Genomic DNA, 21,912 nt, shown 5'->3' with positions numbered 1-21,912 from the left:
CCGCCGGCCGGCAGCGTCGCCCTTTCGGCCCCGCGGCTGGGGAGCGGCGAGGGCTGCCGTGACGTCTCCGAGTCGCGTGGCGGCCGGGTGACGCACGCGGAAGCCGCCGCCAGGCACCGCTGGCGATCGTGCCACGGCGGCGGCGGCAGCTCCCGGGCGAGGGCGGGGGGAGGAGGCGCCGCCTCCCACTGCGCATGCGGCGCCGGGATGGAGCCGTGAGTGGGGGGCGGGGGAGGGAGCGGGGTGGTCGCCGGGGGCGGCGGGGACCCTCGCGCGTGACGGGTGGCGGGGCGGCGGCTCGCGGCTCTGCTCCCGCGCTCGGGCGCTGCCGGCGGGGGAGCCCTGCCCCGGGGGGGGAGTCCTGCTCTGGGGGGGGAGCCTTGCCCCGGGGGAGAAACCTGTCCCGGGGGGAAGCACCACCCGTGGGGAGCCGCCGGCGCGGTCCGCAGGGTCTGGGGCTTCACTCACCGAGTCGACACTGCCGGGAGCGAAACGTACTTGTTCGCTCGGGACCGGGGTCGGCGCCGGGGCCCGGGAGCAGAAATGCCTTCCTCCGCCGGGGGCGGTGGTTTAAGCTTTCCCCTGTAAAGACCCGACTCTTGTCATTCAGCTTGTACACGTTACTTCTCATTAAGGAAATAAGATCACCGAGGGCTAAATTAACGTCTCCGAGGCTACAGTTTGCCGGTCAGAGACCCGAGTGACTGCTCACTCCTTTAGAGGAACGCTGTCATTTCTCCTCTGCTGCGGTGAATACCCCTGCCCTGTGTCTCTACTCTCAATTCGTGTCTGTTAAGGAAAAAGAAAAACTCGTTTTCCCAGATGTGTCTTCGCATGGACAGAGCCGTAGCTGTGACTAATTATTCAGACTTCAATGAAAACAAGAAACAAGACCCTAAAAAAAAGCCAAATGCACCCCGTGCATGTGAGCTGGTTAGGACAGACATGGTTAGCTGTCAGTTGCCATATAGCAGTACTACGTAGTACTGTTAATATTCGTTGTGTGCATCTTTTTATGGAGTCCTGTGCTGCCTCATTAGCTATTAACCATTGTGTAATACAGCTGTAAGAAGAAATTCAAGGTCTTCTGAGGGACACTGAAACAAGAAATGTCTTTAAACCGTGAGAGAGTGCAGTGTGTACAGACAGACTCAGTACTATGAATGTAGGTAGCATATATAATCATTTAAATGAAAGTGGTTTTGATGGTTTTATTTGGGAGTGAGCCTGAAATAGAAAAGGAGCAGTTGGAGGCAGAGATGTTGAGGCTACTATGTCAGAAAAACTGCTGGGTGTAAAAGTGAGTTATTTCTGATTTTATTATCAACTCTGTGCTACCTCCTGCTTAATCCCAACTTTGTCACAGCCTTCCCATCTGTGAAGTGAGAGTCTTAAGTTAAAACTATTATATAAAAGGCTCTGTTTTTCATAATGGTCTTTAGTAAAAGCTGTGTTGTGCAGGCATGAGAAGTGGTTTGAAGATGGGCAATAGCCTGAGAAACTTTGAGCCAAAACTTTACTCAAAGAGCAAGATTTAACCTTCCTTTACATCTCACATATGAATGGCTACTGGAAGATAGCAGCTCATGGAGTCATGAGTGTGCGTTTCCATAGTTCACCCCATCACAGATTGCATTAATGCAGTTAGTTTTTTACTACTATTTGAGATGCTTAAGTATACCATTTCTCTGTTTGTATCTCAGTGCTTTCTGCTCCTTCGCAGTTAGTTTCAAACATATCCGATTTAATTAGAAAATATTTAGTTTATTTATAAAATATTTAGTTTCTGTCTGAGTTAGGATAAAACTCAGTACAGGTGGTAAAAGCTGCCTGAAAAATCTGCAGACACTTGGTTAGTCTTGAGCTTCGGACTGCCTTGGCCAGGCTGAGTAAAGCATCTTCCATTGGTAAAGCAAAGCACAGTTCTTTACTCATTTGAACAGGTGCTTTCAGTGTGAGGAACCTTTTTTGCTTTTCCCATAAATGCTTCTCAAACATTTTATTCTTTATTAGGCTTTTCAGATGTAAGAAAGAAGGTGTTAGTGGGGGATCATCAACTTGCACTTACATATATTCATAGATATTATATAATCTCTTTCCAAAAGGCAGATGTTAAACAATGAACATATGGGAAGATTGTATTGTTTGCTTTGTACGTCAGCTGGTGATATGTTGAAATGAGGCACTTAAACCACACAAGGAAATTCTGTTATTGCAGAGAGGGACAATGAATAATGCATCACCTGGTAAGAATGCTACAGATTGTTGTTTCCTGTCACGATAAATGTAGTTAAGATTTGGCTGAGTTCTTACATTTACTCTTAAAAAAAGTGTCCATGTCACCTTACTGACCTGTAAAGTAGCACATACAGTCAGCGGCTTAAATGAGACTGCAGGAGTAGCAGTGGAAAGAAGAAAGAAAGGAGAACGCAGAGTGTGTCCCTACTCTCTCTTGTCTCCTCTCTTTGTTACGTACCAGCCTGACTGTTGTTAGGTGGGTGTATACCTACCCATTTTTACTACTAGGTTTTGCACCACCTGGAGAGGAGTTGGAATAAAGAATGAGCCAGTGTCTGGAACACATTTCTCAAAGAACTTGCAAGTGCATCTGTGCGCTGGTGTACAAGTAAACCAAGGTGATAATTGCTGCAAGCTGTAACACTGTGAGTGTTGGCTAAATGGTGGCTCTGGTAAGGACTGTAGAGATGAAGCTGCTTTTCATGTTCACATTATGCATTTTGAAATGTCTGCAAAAACTTAGAAACTAGGAAGCTCATCAAAAGAACCAAGAATATGCATAGCAAGTCAGAAGTACCCTGTATCAGACTGGAGCTGTAAAGTGGATGCCCAGATGTAAGCTGTTAAGGACAGCACAAGCATATGTGATACTTTCCTGCATATATACGATACTCTTCCAGTTGTCAGCTATTTTCAACCCTTGGACTTTCCCATCCAGACCTGGTTTCTATGTATGGAGTGATCCTTAGTGTGTGTTCTTCCATGAAACATTTGGTATTCACCTGAACCCTTGCAGTTAATGCAGGCATATCAACATTTTATATATTAAGGATTTTCTTAATAGGATTAGTATTTTGGTATCTCAAGATAATATCCCATGTCTGGTGTTCTTAAGCACACAAGGAATACGAGGTTATCTGTGGAACTGAAGGAGCCCTTGGAACAGATAGGAAAATGCAGCTTAGTTTAGTTATTTTAGTTCTAGGACAGATGTCGTATCTTTAAAGTGGTTTAAGTGCATGGTGGCTGAGGTGTTAAGACATTGATTTAAAGAAAATGCTGTAGTTATATCCCTACAGAAGTTGTGCAGACAAGTTCTGGTTTGAAATGCCTTTATTTGGCATCTTTCAAAGTCAACAAAATCATATTTGTCTGTGAGACTTCTGTGTGATGATCTCTGTGTGATGATCTCTGTGTGATGATCTCTGTGACAGACGTCTGATCACTTTCTGTTTATGGCTGTGATAATTTCAGGTGTGATTTACCTTTTTTGTCTGTACAATCAGCTATTCTGACTTCTGAGACTGGTGTGGGGTTTTTGCTCTGCAGAACGGAGTGTGGCAAGGGAAGTTCTGCTGTGTTTGCAGGTGCTGTGCCAGGAGTCCTGTACAGCCAGTTTATGCAAAATTATTTACAGTTACTTGCTTGCAGTTCTCATTACTTCTGTGGATTTTTCCTCCCTTCCCCACCTTCTTTGTGAGTTAAATTAAGATTTGGATCTTCCAAACTTTACAGCAAAGGAATAATGTAATTATTTTTGTAGTGCCTCATTTGAAGAGAATGCAGCAATTCTTAAAGAAAAGAGAGGTTATTATTAAATCCTTTTGCTGGTTTAAAGTGAACTGTTTGCCTTGCTTTTAAAGGCTGCCAGGCATGCAGGCATAGGGTACCTGGTCCCAGAATTCAGGCTGGGCTTATGAAAAGGATTCCACCACCTTTTCTGTATTATTCATTAATATGGTGAACCAGTGAGAGCACCATTCAGCTGGTGAAAAGAAGTTTTATTCCAAGCTGAAAGGAAGCACTGTCATTAAAGACTTAACGCTTTAATTTCTTTCTATGATGGTGCTCATACAACTTTATTGGAAAACACCCTCATCCCCCACCCCCAATCCTTCAGCTTTCCCATATAAACCGTTCAGCTTTCCATGATCGTACAGTAGAAAATCAGCTATATGGTGGCTCAATTCACAGGATCAGCTAGGTTGGAAAGGACCTTGAAGATCATCTAGTCCAACCATTAACCTAGCACTGACAGTTCCCAACTACACCATGTCCTTAAGCGCTAAGTCGACCCTACTCTTATAAGTTGTATGCCAGTTCTGGCGTAATTCAAAATGAGATGTTGACTGTGTTTTGAAACATGGTGCATTTGTCCTCTTTTGACCTATGCCTTTAAATAAAAAGGAAGATAGAGGAGGGAGACATTATGTAGGATTAATTTTTTGATCATATTTCCCTTAAGCTAACAGAACTGGAAGTTACCTGTTTCCAATGCAGTTGGTCCTTTCAGTACTTTTTTCTCCTCTATATTGTCTTTAACCTAATGATAACCACCAGTCGTGGAAGAGATGTCATTGCTTTTATTTGTATTTGAATTTAAGTGTCTAATAAACTTAAGTTCAGGTTTCTATTTTCCAAGCTTTGGTGGAGCTCAGACAAGAATGCAGAGCCTGAGCATGCATTTCTAGAAGATCTGGAGTTCTGCCCTACCTTGTTAGGGGTTATCCTGAAGGGATAAGGTGTATATATATATATATATATATAGAGTGTAGAAAACTCATCAAGATCCTGTGCAGGTAACTGAGTTGCTGGTGATGTCAATCCCTGTAGGTTAAGCTGTCATTGCAAAAGACATGGTATCTTGGAAGTTTAAATTATTAATGTATAAACTAAAAAAAATGTCATTTTTTCTTCCTCTAAGAAATGCTTTCTCTTGCTCAGGTCTTAGGACAATAGAAAATGCTAGCATAAAAAGAATGGGCAAAATTAATACATTTTGGGGCATGGATGTGTGTGCACATACGTATGTCTAATAATTCCTAATAGTTATCCTTGCTCTATAAAAGAGCTGCTTTTTTTTTTTTTTTTTTTTTAGTTAGATGTTACCTCCGAGTTTGGTTTAATTTTCTTTGTGGAGGAATGAACAGGGTCTTTCCCCCTCCTCCCCTCCCCTCCCTTTAGAAATATGACTGACAGCTAATTAATTCTCTGCTTTCTTTTGCTTCCTGCAGGCTGGCACCGATGCGATTATATACGCTGTCCAAACGACATTTTGTTCTGGTCTTTGTAGTATTCTTTGTTTGTTTTGGTCTGACAGTCTTCATAGGAATAGCAGGTAAGGATGTTGTCTTTTTAAAAGATTACAGTTCTTGTAGGCTTTGTCTAAACCTGTTCGTATTTACAGATGTATTTAAATGCTAATAAGCTTACAGCCCCTGAGATGTCTGAGGAAGCATTACTTTCGACAGGGAGGGGGAAGTGTTTCTTCCATCTTATTTTTATAGGAGTACTACCTACACAGATTTGGTATTTGCAACCACTTTGCAGGGGAGAGTCAATAAAGTAAAACAAAACCAGCTTCACCATAATACAATTTTTCATCAGACTGCTACATTAATTTTCTTCTATGTATTTCAGTCTGTAAAATGGTGGTGCTAATACTGGATTTCCTGTGAGGAAATTGATAACTGTTTGGAAAGCTTTCTAAATGATTGGATGATAAATGCCACAGAAATATAAAATATTTTAGTAATGTAAAAATGTGAACTTCTCTTGTCGAATATATATGAGCTTAGGTCTCTGGTTTCAAAGACCTTTGGGAAGCCAAGCACTAGTGCCTGGATACTTATCCTGGAGATCAGAGAGATTTGTGGAAGTCTGTTCGACAAAGATGCAGGGTGTCATTAGGCAGATGGAAAGCGTGGGAGCCTGTATTTCATGCCAGAGAGCTTTTTGAGGTCTAAAATGTACTTGAAAAAAGAAGTCAGCATGCTGTCACTGGTGTGCTAATAAGCTAATACTCTGCTGTCAGGATAGCTGATGTCGCACAGAAGTGACAGACAGGGAGAGGGGAAAGGAGAGACTCATTAAACAACCTGCCCCCCATGTAAGAATTATTTAAGGTCGTTACCAGCTCCCCGCAGTTTACAGCTTATTTCCATGTCACTCTGTGCTCTCCTGTGCTGCTCTCTGACACCTCATTACCTGTCTGTTTCTACCTCTGCCCTGTCCTTCACTTCCTTTAGGATGAGACTGGCTGCCCAGGCCTGAGACTCATCCACTCCTGCCTGCCTTGGAAAGAAGGCAGGATTAATTGGAGGCAGCTGTTTGGGCTTTTTGTGCCCATCTGTGCCTTGTAGGCAGTACATTCTTCATAATAGCATTAAATAATAAAATTTGTCTGTGAAATAAAACCTTCTTTCCTGATGTTTGATTTATTGTAGCAGCCTCAGGTCCAAACAGGCTTTCAGTTCATAAAGATTAACCACTGATATTCCCGTGACTTGCCTAAGGATGCTGAAGGGCATTATTTGGCCACTAAAATACCATATAAATACATTTACGAAAATGCATTTCATATGGATGATAAAGGAAAAAACCAAACCTGGAATTGCTTAATTTAGTGTCATTTGGCTTTAAAAGTGAACCATATTTATAGTTGTGTATTTATACTGCCCAGTTGCAGGAAATGCAAGTTTTACATAAGACTAGGCTAAAGGCAGTGCTCCTGGAAGAGAAAACTGAGCATTTCATTCTCTATTGGTAGCAGAACCTGAAAGAGAGCTGTGTTGGAGTGTTGTATTGCATCTGCATGCAGAGTGGTCTGATGTTGTTGCCTTTGGTCCAGGGCACTTGGCTGCTGTAAGCAGCAACGCTTGGTCATCTGTACCCTGCTGGGGTCCCAGGGCTCACCTGTGATCCCCTTCATGAACTAGCATGGCTGTGGAATTCTTGTCTTTGTAGGATTGGTTTGATGGATAGTTTTGCTGACAAAGTGTGAACACAGTTCATTATTACAACTTAATTATTTTTAAAAGAATGCTGTTTACCTTGGGAGGAGACCCGCTTAACTGTGATGTTTTTCTTGTTGACAGCTCCTTGCTTCCTGTGAATAGAGGGAGGGGCCCTAACAATAGAGTCCTCCCTCTTTAAAGGGTGCGATCTGAGCAAAACTCAACAAACCCACTAAGTAAATGAAAAAGTGGGAGATACATCCATATTTTCTGTGCTACTTGAATACGCCATCGTCCATACTCAACATCTCTATCTGTGGTTTGGGAAGCCTAGCAGAAGTCTTGCTTCTCATCTGAGAAAACAAGACAGTTTAATCTGAAGTGACTGTTGCTCTTCAGTTCTTGTAACCCAAGATGCAGGCTTGGGGTTTTTTTCCTAGATTACTTTCCCTTTTCCCAGTGTGTCTTTGGGGTGAGACAAATGCAAGGAAAATTCAAGGCGTAGAGCTCATTCTCTGTACCTGTGCAGTTTTCCTGTTCACCACCCCAGGGTGATTCTTTGCTTTCAGATGTGATTCTGTTAACTGAGCAAGACTAAAAGAAAAACAATAACCGTGTAATCTAATCACAAATTAAAAAAAATATGACCACAGCATCGTTTTTGTCAGTTGCTTTAAAAAGCTTTAATATATTGCTTGCTATAGGAGTAGCAGTTACAGCAGCAGAATCTCATTATTTTTTTGGTTGCTTCTCTTAAAAACTGGGGCTATGATCCCTCTGTCCCAATATTGGTTCATATCTTCTGGTAAAAGAAAAACCTTTTTAAAAAGGCTCATTCTGTTGCTAAGAGTTAATTACTGAAATATGATGACTTATCAACTGTGAGCACTTACTGACATTGAATTATGCTTTTCAAAACAAAAGTGCCTTCCAAAAATCTGCCCTGTTTATATGTACTTCAGAACTGAAAAGTTCGGTGATGCAGAACTGACTTTATAGGGGGTGGCTGTTAGTGAAGTTGAACTGTAATTCTAATATGAAGCTTTGAGTGTGATGGGTGAAATTCTTACTTTTTCCGTTTAAAGTCTCTAAGATAGTTAATATTGTAATTAGAGTGGTTGTAGAAGCCCAAGCAATGCTGCATGTTTAGAGCTGTCATGACAACTAACCTAAAATACTTCTTGCACAGAATGATCCCATGTTGCTCATTTATAAATTTCCTTCTTTTCCATTGTTTCTCTGTACTAACTTTGAAGTCCATGGTCTTTGTGAAAATTTTTTTTAATGTGAAATTTGTGGCTGAAACAGCATATTTTGAGGATTAATAAATTATATTAAATTGCCAGACCAAATATATAAGGGGAGAGACCATTTGGACCGAGAAATCTCACTGTGACTGGGAAGCTTCTAGAGAGACCCAAATACACACATACATGTCCTTCCTGTGTCCCTACCTGCTATACATCTCCTCTGTGTTTATTCATACCCCCGTATATAGATACAGACCTTTTCCTACTCTTCTTTCATTTTTCTGGTTTAGTCCTTTTGTGTATGTACATACACACATTCATTCCTCTTCTCCCCAGTACCATGTGTTCTTACATACCTAAGGCGGCTAAGGTGAAACTGTATTGCTGTCTACAGGATATACAAAAGATGGAGCTGGACTCTTCTCTGAGACAAGCTGGAACACAAGAAATTCCAGTTATATATTAGGAAAATTTTCCTACCATAAGGGTGGTTAAATATTGAAACAGGCTGCTCATGGAGGTTGTGGGAGCCTCTGTCCTTAGGGATGTTCAAGACTTGACTGGACATGGCCCTGAGCAACCTGGTTTAATTAAATAAGAGGGTGGACTACATGGCCTCTGGAAGTCTCCTCAAACCTAAATTATGATTTTACTGCTTCCCATTTACTGCATACAGAACTAGAGGTAGGGCATGAGTGGATGGATGCAGTTGATCAGTACGTGTTAAGTGTGTATGTCTGTAACCAGAATGATTGGAGGAATGGTTACATAAAAAGTCTGATAGCGAGCTCAACATCTCCCACTACAGTTGGACATGAAACTCCATTGATTAAATGGATTGTCTGTTTTAGGATAAATTGTTTATAGAACTTTTATGCAGTTATATTTATTTATGTGATGGTACACATAATATATTGTCACCCCAGATTTCTGTAGAAAAGGAGAGGCCCAATCTGAGTAGACTGAGAACTGCTCCTAAACAAACATATGGGTATCTTGGCTTGAACAGACCAATATGCCATAAAAATCCAGCACTGGCCAGAAAGTGCTGTTATTGTGATTGTACATGCAAGTACACTACACGTACAGAAAAAGGCATCAGCATCATGCACTCCAGTACAATGGGATGTGTTTGCCCTGATATCTGAGCGTTGAGTGCAGTGCATTATGGACACTATATTCTCTGTAAATCAGCTAATGGTAGCAGTTTGGCTATAGAAACTTTATAGTGCAATTAAATATGCTGGTTTTTCATGTGTTTTTTGCAGCCGTTGTTGAGCTTCAAGTTGCTGTAACAACAGTGTCGTGGGTGCTTAGCGAGCTTTTCCTGTAGCTGGGTTACTTTCATGGTTGCAGTCTACTGCTTAGCTTGGGAAAAATACTGTGTGGTTTGTTGTAGTAGTTTAGAGTACACATGTAGGGCTTCTGCCATGGAGTTCTTGTTTTATAATTTACTTCCTCTTTAATCATGCCTAGGAATATTGTGGCAGAGGAGTTTAAAGGAACATTCAGGCCAAGTTTATTAATGATATTGAAACATCTAAGTGATTTACCCTTCAGATGAAACATCTGAAAAGGGGGATACTATTTACCTGCTTTGCAGGGAGGTATTTTATATTTACATCGTTACTTATCAGTAATACGCATGCTTTAATATTGTTCTCTTTCTTCCTTCTTATATAATTTATAGGTCCTAATGTAATTGAAACTTCTGTAGCAAGAACTGATTTAAATAACAGCCTAAAGGTAAGAGTTAATAAATACCATTGGATTACATGAATTACTTTATTTGATGTCAGTAATGTTAAACAATCCCCTCCTTCCCCCCAACTATTTGAAGTCCTTAAGTTTTTACTGGAAAACTTCTTGGCCACATGGTGCTTTCCAGTTTGAAATTGAACGTGCAATATTGTACTACCACTATGTTATTTCCTGAGTGGCCCAGCAGCAATTTCTAGTCTCTTACTTTTGTGAGCAGGTAAGGTGGAGAATTCTTTGATGTGTCTGCACAGTAATTTCTGATAAAGTAACACCTGAGCATTGATAGGATTCCCTGGTGAGTTCATGTTGGAGATTCTTGTCAGGGGTCCAGAAATAGAAACTGAAAACTTAAACTGAAAACCAGTGCTCTCAGTGGCAACTAATGGTATCACGCTTGTGATCTTCCTGTCAACTGTGAAGGAATATTTCTTTTTCTTATTAATTGTTCACTGTCACCTGACTAAGACATGGGATCTGGCTTCCTAACACGAACCTTCACATTCATTTTCTTGAAAGCTGTCATATTTTGATTCTCAATTCTTGCATTTTTATTTCTGTCTAGCTCTTCGTTGTCAACCTAATAACTAAAGTAATTTTTGTGAAAGTGCTAAAAAGGTTTTGTTGGTTTGATTTTTTTTTTTCCAAGCAAATTTTCTTTAAATACACTGGAACATTTCTCTTTTTTTGGTCTGTTAGTCACCTATATATGTTTGGATTGGTACTGTATTGTGGGTGGTTTTTAAAAAAGCATATTTTTATATCAAATAAGAGAAGTCTTTCCTGCACGTGGGTTTTATCTGTTAATGATATCTTCCATGCTTTTGAAATGAATGTGGGATTTTTAGAAAACCTAGTGGAAAATACTTGTGTTCATAATTATAGTTGAACAGGTTTAAAACTGTGTAGTAGTAGATGAGGGGTCACAAATCTGACTTCTGATGTTAAGTGCGAGAAATTACTTTATTTGCAGACTAGGTCTCAGGATTTTGTTTTTCATATCTGAACTTTTTTGTTTTATTGCTGCTGCTTTTATGTGCTTTAAGTAGTTGTACCTTTCCTTACTTTAGTGCTGTGCAAAATATGTGGGCTGTTTAAGCTGCTTCTCTGGAAGGCTTATGTTTGAGCCACTTATCCTACTGTCCACATATTAAATCTCTTCCCCAAAATATTGTCACAGATATAATGAACATGCTTTTCAGCATTGTAACTGCAGATATGTCATGTAATGGAATAATGGTTGGTGCTAACCTTGTGGGTTTTTTACAGCTGAAGCCATTTAATTTAAGTTCGCCACCACTGTCTACTTACAATCAACAGCTGTGGCTGACCTGTGTAGTTGAGTTGGATCAGCACGATGGTGAGAATCTTACCTAATTCTCAGGAAACAGATGTAGCAACCTGTATATTGTATCTTTGTATTTTGTCTGTCACGTTTGTGATCCTATTGCTTTCTGGCTATGGTTGGTGGGTTTTTCCTCTGATACATTTTCTCCCCCTCCACCCCCTGCCCCCAGTGAAGACATGGACAGCACTGATCTTGAGAACTGGAAACAACAGGCATATGGGATAAGTGATTTGTTATTTCTGTGAAAGCAGTGGTATCCAGACAATCTGTGTCTCTCTTCCTTAATTTTTGGGGGAATTAGACGTGTGGATTGTAATGATATTCATTTTTCAATAAAAATTCTGTAAACACTGTATTAGTAATTGTTGATCTGTCGAGATTCAGTACAGGGCATTTGGGACTTACTGCCCGAGTATATAAATAAAAAGGTTGTGATTTTTTTTTTTTTTATTTATATGTTGGACCTCTACTCCAGTAAAGTATAACTGAATAACTTTGAGTAACCATAGGATATTATATGTGTTTTAAACTATATTTGGGACTCTATTTGAGATTTTATTTCTGCATGTAGCAATAGCTTAATATTTTCTCTTTTAATTACAGTATCCCTCAAAAAGAATGTTACTATGACAGTCAAAGTACTTGGGGTGGTGAAGGATGGAAGCACACCATATGTTAATAATCAAGTTCACAATCGGACAAGATTACTCAGTTGTGCACAAGTATGTGCTTACTTAAACAAAACTGATGCAGTACATCTTCTTTAAATTAATTTGCGTGCATGTTACCTTATGTTGCAAATGAGAAGAATATGTCTGTTAATCACATCTCGGGAAAGAATCCAGAATACAGTTTTATTTATAATTGCAATCTAGCTAGCAATGCTGACCAAGATACCTACCTATCTGAGTTTTTCTGTTTACTTCTATGACTTGTGTCTACCTCTTAAAGACCCCTCTTTCTTGTTAGAGCAGCTTTCTGTCAGTAAAGCAATGTGTCCTGCTTAGTCACCTGAACAAATTTAGCAGTACTGAAGAAAGGGATATTGAGGTAGAACATTGGATATAGGGCTCCAGAGGAGAGAAAAATTCTCCTCCAACACCTAGCAGGGAGTCTGGTTGAAATCAGCTGGCATCTGTGTTCTGAAAAAGCCAAATTTCTTGCCACCTGTGAAGAAATGTTTAAGGCTTGGAGATTCTAGTATAATTTTCACTGAAATTTTTAAGCTTAAGGACATCCAAAACAGCTTCTCCAAATGCAAGTCCTTTAGGGAAGGGCATAGCTGAAGTTTTTTTGTGATAAGCATATAGAGTAAATAAGATGTTTTCTTTTTATATATAAATGCATCTATATGAAATCTTTAGAAATTAATGAACAGTGTTCCATTACCTTTAATTACACACAGGCAAGAGAGCAATATGCTTGAGTCTCTTTTTCATCCTGTTAACGTTTAGAAATGAATTAGTACAAGATAACCCCATCTCACAATCCGATGACCTAAAGCTTGACTGACAGAGTTACTCAGATCCTTTCTGGTGCTGCAAGCAGTTGCTTTCACCAGTTTAAGTGAAAAACTAGCCTTGTTTTTTGGCTCAACCTTTGATCCTGCTGACTGACTTTACTGGTTTCTGCTGTCTTTCAAGAAATGCTTTATCTGTGGGTCTTGTTTGAGCTTTATTCTGACTGATCAAGAATAAATATCAATATATGGCCATTAGAAACAAGTTCTCCAACCTATACTAACTGCATATTCTGGAATAAATTGAAGGCTTTTACATACTATTCTTCACTGTATGTGTTCACAGAAATGCAGTGAAATAATTGTTGCTCACCTTGGCTACCTGAACTACACTCAGTACAACATATTTGTTAGCTTTGAAGATTTAAATAAGTTGACTTACACCATCCAGAATATTACTTTCACAGTAAGTATAAAGTTTTATACTAGCAAAATAAATATCTTTTAATTATTAATGCTGTAGAAGTCTGCTTTAACTGTAATAAAAAGTGATCTTATTTTTGAAGATAAACATACATAGGTATGATTAATTACTAATAATTTAATTTGCTAACCTTTAATTACTAATGCTGTAGAAGTCTGCTTTAACTTTAATAAAAAGTTATTTTTGAAGATAAATATGTATGATTAATTTTTTGTCACTGCAAATGTCAGAACTGTTATAGCATTTGCAATTAATAAGGGTCTAGGCCAATTTTTTTAACTCTGTAAGGAAAGGTTTTTCTTTCAGAACTGCTAATGCTGTTTTCTGGAACAGATAAATTTAGTCTAATTCCTGGGAGATATTTTTAACAGTAGGCAAACTAGACTAGAACATCCAGTTTTCTGCCTTTGCTTATAGAGATGTTGCCTCTCTAAAGCATGGTATCTTTTTCAGCCTTTCCAGTAGGTGTATCTGAATTAGCAAGATTTTTCCAGACTTTACAAATGCGTGGGCTAGAAAGATTTAACAATCTCCAAGAAAAATGAAGAATTTTTTTGACTGTGCTTATAAGGAAGGGAAAAAATGTTTATTCAGCTAAAATAAGCAGGCTAATAAAATAATTCACTAAAATAATTCCTAGTGAAATGACTAGCTCTGTTTGTAGTGCTAAATATTGCTTATAAAACAGTTACATCATCTGTGTGTGCTGATTGGCTCCAGAAAGAAATTTAGAAACATTTTTGCATTGGAAAAAAATGGAACTAAGCCAAATTTATAATACAGGTTACTATGGTATATTCTACCTGTATGCAACTTTCGGTATATCAGAGCAGGTAGCAAGCAAAAATCTTACTGTAAAGCAGAAGTGTTTTTTATATACTAAATTAACTTCCTGAATATTAATATTTTTAATCTTCTAGTGCATAAAGCATATGGTCAAAAATGAGCTTTAAGGGGAAAAAAACCCCAAACTCTCAAACCCTTTGCTCAGTTCCAGATTTCAAACATGACAAAGTGTTGGAGCATTTATAGTTGTACAATTTATTATCTTGCTTTGCAGGCTGCCTTTAAGGCAGACTTGTGCACAAACACAAAAAATCCCGAACCTAAAGCCCTGCTTTCCCACAGCAACTAAAATTGTCAATTTATTTCATTATTACAGTGGTTTATGGTGATCTCAGTTAAAATCACAGATTGCCTTTTGTATAATGGGATTCTTTACATATAATTTTCATTGTGCGTTTACAGTTTAAAAATATAAGACAGAGATTGACAGACTTTATACATTGAAATGTAAAGCTTCTTGTTCAGATGGGCAGAGCATACATTTCAAAAGTGGCTTCAAAAGAGAAGCATGCCAGGTAGGAGAGAAATTGTCAACAGAGCAGAGTTTCTGCAAACTGGCATGTTATAATTAGAGGAAAAGGAGCTTTTCCTTCTTAAGCTGTGAAAAATGTTCTTTATTTCTGGTTAGCCCTTTTATTCTTCCCTTACATGATTTTCTTTTTCCCGCTTCTGAAATAAGAGAATAAGCTTTAAGAAAACAAAACCATTACAGGAAGTATGCCTGTACCTTATCAACCTCTTTATAATCAATTTATACATCTGACCTTGGTAATAAAGAAGAACATACTGGATTTACTCCATTACTGGCATACAAACTTTGAAAGAAAGTGCAATTGAAATTAATGAAAGATACCCTTTTTGTCCTGAGAATTGCTTTAACATAGCAATGACACTTCACTGAGTATGTTACAAGGTGGAAGGATAAAAGAGAGAAGCAAGGGCTGCTTTGGTTATCTTTTCATCAGATAGTCTTATAGCTGTGAATTTATCTTTGTCTTTCCATGGTGACATGGTGGAATTTGGTTATACCTTTAAATTTTAAAAAGCCAGAGAACTTTTGAGTATCTTCAGAAAGTGTTAATTATTGATGTCATCTGTACCCTGTCAAAACATTGTTTGTTGGGCTATTTTTCTTCTGTTTTCTTGTAGTGGAAGACCTACAACCCAACTTTTTCACAAGTGGAAATATGGTTCCGATTTGTCTTTGTAGTTCTTACTTTTATGGTCACGGTAAGATTTTGTTTCTGTTTTCCTGGAGTATATTGTGTACACAGCTGATAACACTGCTCTGTAGTACCATTTAGTAACTTAACCCCAGGCAGCAGAGCTGAGATATCACTGAATGGGTTTAAAAATTGTTTCTAAAATACTTATGCAGTTGCTGCTTTTATGTTTTTGCAAGTAGTATTGAAGGGACATTAAGAAAATAGGATAAATGGTAAAACTTGTTTTTCTCAACTCTGATTTTTAATTGAATAGAAAGAATTTTGTTTAAGCAAAGGAAATTGTGATTAGATGCTAGAAAAAATATTTTTGCAGTGCACGTAGGCTCAGACATTGAAATAGGATACCCAGAGTGTGGGCTCTCTGTCTCTGAAAATGAGCAAAACTCAGCTGAATATGACTTTCATCTAACTTTAAAGTTGTCACTGCCCTGAGCATAAGGATGTGACAGATGACCTCCAGAGGTCCCTCACAACCTAAATTATGCAATGATTTAGATTATGTCTCCCCTCTCACCTGGTTTGGTCCCTGGAAAGAAGGTATTTGGAAAAAAAAACCCAACATAAAATCTAAAATGCAGAATTCTCAGAGTAAGGACACTAAAGCACTGAACACTTGCACAGCATTTTTCTCACATAGGTGATGTCACTCAGCAGGTAACTGTGAATGTGATATAGAATCTGGGTTTTTTTTAAAGTGAGTTTAAGTGGAAGTTGTTGGTAATGTGTGACCAGTAATTAGGCAACGTTTTTTCATGTGTTGTTGATTTGCATGTTACTTGCTGGTTTTCTTCCCTGTTTGGTTGAGAGAGGAAGTAATTTGCATTGGGGTAAGGCAGCAAACTTGAAGCAGAAGTAGAAGCTAGATGTGGTTCCTGTTACAGTGTTCTCAGTAGCAAAGACCTCGTGAAATAGCCTTTGCAATGTGCTGTGTTATCTCTTTACTCTGATGAAACCATTAAGGCTGTATTCCTTCCTTACAAATTGTTGTTGTTGTTGTTTTATAGTGTCTGTTTGCACATTCCCTGCGGAAATTCTCCATGAGAGACTGGGGTATTGAACAGAAATGGATGTCTATTCTCCTTCCCCTCCTGCTACTTTACAATGGTATTTACATCCTGGAATTTTTAGAAAAGCTCCTTTCTTCAAACAAACAAACAAAAAGCATGAGAGAGAGATAGAGAAGTCAAAGCGGAATTTGGCCTTGAACTTACAAGCAGCTCTTTATAAGGTTTCAGAAAACAAATTAAAAAAAAACCCAACTCTTTTTAAGTGTATCAAGTTCCAGGGCATAGTAAGTAAGTGGATTTCATTCTTTTCAGTCATGTGAATTGCAGCTCTATTTGTTTAAAGCTCTGACTGGAATAGGTGGCTGCAACCATACTGAATCTTTCATAGAGCGACATGTAAATGTAATTCCTGTGTTTGCCTGCTAAGTCTTACTTCTGCATTTTTCAGATACTCCCACTTTAGTTACAAGTGGACACTACTTTTAGTCTGGTAAACCACATCGTTCTAGCACACTCTAGCAGTACCAAAAAAATATTTGCTTTTCAGTTATTCTATGACAATTTTTTAGGTCATCACCAAGAACAGTGGTTTAGTAGAAAGTCTAATAAAACCTGAAATCTTCTAGAAATGTTGGCAACCATTTCAGATGATTTATACAACACAGAGGATTGCTGCTAGAGGCACCATTTTCTTTGTAAAATACAACAAACTTCATTTACTGGTGTAATTTGAAAAATCTTGGGTTTTCTATTCCTCTGAATATACATTCTGCTTTACTTTTCATAATGGGAAAGACCGTGCTTTTCCCCTCTGTTTAACTTTTTTTTTCTTATTCTGTTACAGATCCATTTTTCCCCCTTTCTTTTCTGGTGAACAGCTGGTTTCCTGGAATGCTGGATGATCTATTCCAGTCACTGTTTCTGTGTGCATTGTTGTTGTTCTGGCTTTGCGTCTATCATGGTATAAGAGTACAGGTAAGGCTGCAACATTATCTACTCCTTACTGAGAAAGCAGTACTTATTTTTTCAATTCTCTCAAAAGGTGACAAAAATGAAACCAAATTTTTTTAAAAAGAGACGTTTATTTTATTCCTGAAGTACAGTGTGACACATGAAGCTTTGGGGTTAAAATGATTTGTGGTGAAGTAGCTTGTTTTGATGCCACTGTGCCTATATGAGATAGACAGGACAGTCCACTCTGAACTATTGTAAGCCACTCTTCAGATCTGTGATGCAATTATGCTTTGTTCTTGCTTGAAGGGTCTTCCTGTTGTATATGGTGGTTGATTGTTTTTTAAACCACTTTAAAATACTGCATAAGATAAATTTGAATTCTGGAGCATATTTCTGTATTTGCAATATCAGAAATATGTGGGACCTTATAAATAGGATACTCCAAATCTATGGCATCTTATTAACACAAATGATGATGCAATTTTATGTCTTCTGTAATCACCTGTGCAGGTTGAAAATATGGAAGGCAAGTCTCTTAATCTAGTTCATGTTGAATGAAACAAAGATGATAGTTGTTTTATTCTGTCAAGAATGAATGAAATCTCAAATGTGGGTTCACTCCTTCACCCTACTATTGTTTTCTCAACAGGGGGAAAGGAAGTGCTTAACTTTCTATCTGCCCAAATTCTTTATTGTTGGACTACTGTGGTTGGCCTCTGTTACACTGGGAATATGGCAAACGTAAGTAATTTAATATTTAGTGCTAAAGTAATGAGCTGAGAGTGTTCAAAGAATGAGAAGATGGTTTATAATTAGTGGAAACTGTTTCTTAATGCTCTGATTCTTATATAGGAATGGAGATCAAATTCTTACATCTTTCTGTTTTGCAAATTGTGACTGATTTGAAAACAGAATTCCCCATGGATGATCTAGTAGTATGTAATTTTATAAATCAGAGTGAGATCTAGAAATTACTATTTTGTCAGTATGTTATGGCTCCTTACAATACTCCCTCTAGCGCTAAGTCCCAATTATCTTTTAGTATTTGAAGCAACAGTTTCTCTGCAGTTAACTATTACACAGCTTGACCCAAGTTTCTCAACTAGTAAACCTGCACAATCGGTATTGATGCTGCTTAGTCAAGTTATGCTCTCTCTTCTCAAAACTCAGTTCTTTCTTTTGCTTGGTTTAGTGTTTCTTTTTTTTCCAACTTGTCGTGTTAACATGAAGGTGTCACTATTCCCCACACAGAAAACTTTCTCAGTTTGGTACATTTGTGGTTTCTAAACTGTTTTAGTCTCAAGCGTTTGCCTCTTGTTTTCCTTCTCAGAAGGAAGATACCTTCTGGGCTTCTCCATGCCGTTGTACATTGTTGAAAGCAGTGCAGTTGCAGGAAATGCTCATGCTAGTGCTTTATAAGAAGAATGGCTATGAGGCAAGGGCTTACTTATATCACAGTTACTTCTTAAGTATAATTCTTATCACCAAGGGTAAAATTTAAACACTAAATCCTGAAAGCTTGTAGGAATTTAGATGATTATATATTTTCTAAAAAATAAGTGGGGAGGTTAGACATGCTGACAACTGAAATCCTCCTATTCCTTCAAAATTGGGTTTGGGGTGAAGGAGGATGTTGTGTACTGTACGTTGTCATGACTCCACTGGAGTCAATGGCATTACCCCAGTTTATATAGCCAAAACCTTTAGTTGTAAACTCTGTGTAGTAACTTTAAATCTTTTCTTTGTTAATGTGTTTCTTGATCAGTACGGCTTTTTGACCTTGTCTTTTGTAACAATCTAAGTACCACTTTTTCCTTTTGAATCTTTTCTAGTGTTAATGAAGTACATGATCCCACATATCAATACAGGGTTGACACAGGTAATTTCCAGGTAAGTCAGAAATGTTTTCTTGCTATTAAATTGTCAGGTGGAGTTAGGCAATACAAGGAAGTGGGGTTTTTCTATTAAGATCTCTAACACAATTTAGACAATAGCAAATGCTGGTCAGATGGTCTTATTCTACTAGGGTGCTTTTAATTTTGCTTTAAATCATACACAGGCCGTACTGAGCTCCATCCCAATGAGAAAATTGTCTTGCAAATCTGGAAACTCAACACCACAGGTTTACATATGGACTCATGACTGTTCGGATTAAAAGAAAATTTTTTAAGCATCTTATTAAGTCAGCTTTGTACATCTTTACTCCTGCCAAGATCCTCTGTCCTAGTTAATTTCAGACTTTCTTGTAAAGGAAGATCTGATTTGTATGGGTCCTTGTATTGTCCTTAGGAGCTGTGTTTTTAGAAAATCATTGAGATTCAGCTCACTGTGAACAAAATTATGACTTCTATTAAACATCCTTTCTTTACATTCCTGAAAACCCTACCTTGATATACAGCCATTGTTGGTTTGTACTTCCTTTCATGAGCCTACTTTCCCTGAATAAATGGACCGCTTTATGTTGTGCTTTGGGAAATAATTATTTATATTGACAGAAGAAGGAATAGACCACATCTTGTTAAATAATAAAAACTAACACTCTTCTTTTAGGGAATGAAAATCTTCTTCCTTGTGGTGGCAACCACATACATTCTCTACCTTTTGTTCCTGATAGTGAGGGCATGCTCAGAACTTCGTAACATGCCTTATGTTGGTAAGGAATATTTCTTTTGATTATTCCCCAGACATGCTTGCTTCTCCTAGATGTAGGTGTAAATTTGCTAATAACAACTTTTCTCTGTCTTTTCCAGATCTCAGGTTAAAGTTCTTGACTGCATTAACCTTTGTAGTGCTTGTCATTAGGTAAGGCCTTTCAAAGTACATTTGTCAGTACTGTAACTTTTACAACCTTTTTCTCAGGGCTTTGAATACATTTTGTTGATAATAAAATTGTCAAACTGAGGAATGCCTTTTGATATGATTGTAATGGCAAGCATTTCTTATTTTTTTAACCCTTCTTGAAGCTTTTAGAGCTAACTTTATATTATTTCTGTTACCACAGCAATACACAAAGATTTAGAGGTTCACTTAGCAGAGATGTTTTCTGTACTGCTGAGTGGTCTGCAGTGCACCGTTCACCTCTTTTGGAGCTTGTAAGCCTTACTTAGTCAAAACAGAAGTTTTGAACTAGTTTCTTAGATTATTATTATTAATATCTGTCTTCTTCACTTCAAGCAGTTATTTCAGATTACTTTGAGTCTTGAATTGTCTGTAGTGGATGAAATCTGAGTGAAGTATACCATGGTTGGGGGTTTTTTTCTGCTTTATTCAGTTGATTGCTGACTTTTAATCACAAAAGAATCATTCTTAATTTAGAACGATGAAATCAGATACGTCTTAAAATAAATGGTCAGCATGTTAACATAATTATTTTCTCATGTGCTCTTTTCTCAAGCTATCATTTCAGTTTTGTGGCTTAAAGACTCAAGACACCAATATGCTTTAATTTTTTTCCACAGCATTGTTATACTCTACCTACGCTTTGGAGCACAAGTTCTCCAGGACAACTTTGTTGCTGAGCTGTCGACTCATTATCAGAATTATATCCTTGCGTTGTGATACTGCTCAAGTAGGAATGTTAATCTGTTTTTATGCAGAAGGCACTTAAAAATTATGTACCTAAGGACTGAGACCTTTGACTTCTAGGTGGGATTTTGAAGTTCAGTCTATTTTGATTGAGATTTTATGTCAGCATTTTGTAGTAGCTCTTTGTAAACATAATGAGCCGAGACAGTTTCAGTAATAATTTGTTTACATCACATAAATCACAACTGCATTTGGTACTTTTCAAAAGGAATGAAGGCCTAGATATGCATGCGTTCAAGTCATTGTAACAAGTTTTTGTGACAAATTTGGCTGTATTTGTTGCATGAATTCAGTTTACTGTTTACCTGTCAGTTGGCATGGGGCATACCAAAATATTTGATAAATTAATAGTTTAGAAGTCACTGAAAATGCATTTGTGTATTGGCCCAAGTCTAGATGTGGAAGAGGTCATAGCAGAGAATTATGTGACTTGAGAGAGACTATTTCTGATGTCTGTTGGCAACAGGATTGCAAACTGTATTTCTGGACCTGAACCATGAGATCCTAGTTCATTTGACTTTCTGAAAGTGCCTGTGTGACTGCAATTGCTCTGATTACTGATAAGCTAGATAGGTGGGAGTTAGTAGAAAACAGCATGTAAAGCCTTTAGTGTTTTCCCAAAATGATGGGAAGAAGCCATCTTCAGAGTTCTATCTCCAGATAGTCCTTTCTCCTTCCTTCATAGTTGCTGTGCCAAGCAAGACCTTTTTCAAAAATAAACAAAACAACCCCACCTGAACACTCCCCTTACTCAGCTTTCTTTTAGCATTGAAGGCAGAATTATGCAATTTACCATGCGCTCCACCACTCAAGAGTAGACCTTATTTCAGCAAGTGTTACTTATGTTAAAGCTTTGTCTTCAGTGGAGCTTTACCTTGAAACAGCTTGAGTACGTGTCACTGAATTTAAAACATGCAGTTTTGCTTATTCATTCATGCTCTCAAACTTTAGGAAGGTAAACATTCTTTCCATTGAAACAGCTTATCTGTGGTTTGGGTCTTGTTTCCAAAGTTAATATGTA

At 38.2% G+C, this 21,912-nt stretch overlaps 1 protein-coding gene across 7 annotated transcripts in view; it reads left to right on the top strand.

Annotated features, from left to right (window-relative positions):
* The window catches only part of TMEM181 (transmembrane protein 181), a 34,671-nt gene that overhangs the window by 7,925 nt on the left and 4,834 nt on the right, over nucleotides 1-21,912 (top strand). For 2 of the 7 annotated variants that reach the window (XM_074896483.1, XM_074896482.1), the window contains exons 1-14: nucleotides 113-215; nucleotides 5,253-5,356; nucleotides 9,915-9,970; nucleotides 11,252-11,342; nucleotides 11,934-12,052; nucleotides 13,136-13,255; nucleotides 15,269-15,349; nucleotides 16,350-16,449; nucleotides 17,197-17,327; nucleotides 17,956-18,047; nucleotides 19,139-19,196; nucleotides 19,857-19,959; nucleotides 20,057-20,108; nucleotides 20,765-20,847. In XM_074896483.1, the coding sequence (XP_074752584.1) occupies nucleotides 208-215; nucleotides 5,253-5,356; nucleotides 9,915-9,970; nucleotides 11,252-11,342; nucleotides 11,934-12,052; nucleotides 13,136-13,255; nucleotides 15,269-15,349; nucleotides 16,350-16,449; nucleotides 17,197-17,327; nucleotides 17,956-18,047; nucleotides 19,139-19,196; nucleotides 19,857-19,959; nucleotides 20,057-20,108; nucleotides 20,765-20,847 (1,198 nt within the window). In that variant the 5' untranslated portion in view covers nucleotides 113-207. Of the gene's footprint in view, nucleotides 1-112; nucleotides 216-5,252; nucleotides 5,357-9,914; nucleotides 9,977-11,251; nucleotides 11,343-11,933; nucleotides 12,053-13,135; nucleotides 13,256-15,268; nucleotides 15,350-16,349; nucleotides 16,450-17,196; nucleotides 17,328-17,955; nucleotides 18,048-19,138; nucleotides 19,197-19,856; nucleotides 19,960-20,056; nucleotides 20,109-20,764; nucleotides 20,848-21,912 lie in introns of those variants that run through there. The other 5 variants (XM_074896480.1, XM_074896479.1, XM_074896484.1 and 2 more) reach the window with 4 other exon arrangements.

Source organism: Athene noctua, chromosome 1 (assembly GCF_965140245.1).
Source record: "Athene noctua chromosome 1, bAthNoc1.hap1.1, whole genome shotgun sequence".
Lineage (NCBI taxonomy): Eukaryota > Metazoa > Chordata > Aves > Strigiformes > Strigidae > Athene > Athene noctua.
This window is presented reverse-complemented; position numbering and strand designations above follow the sequence as displayed.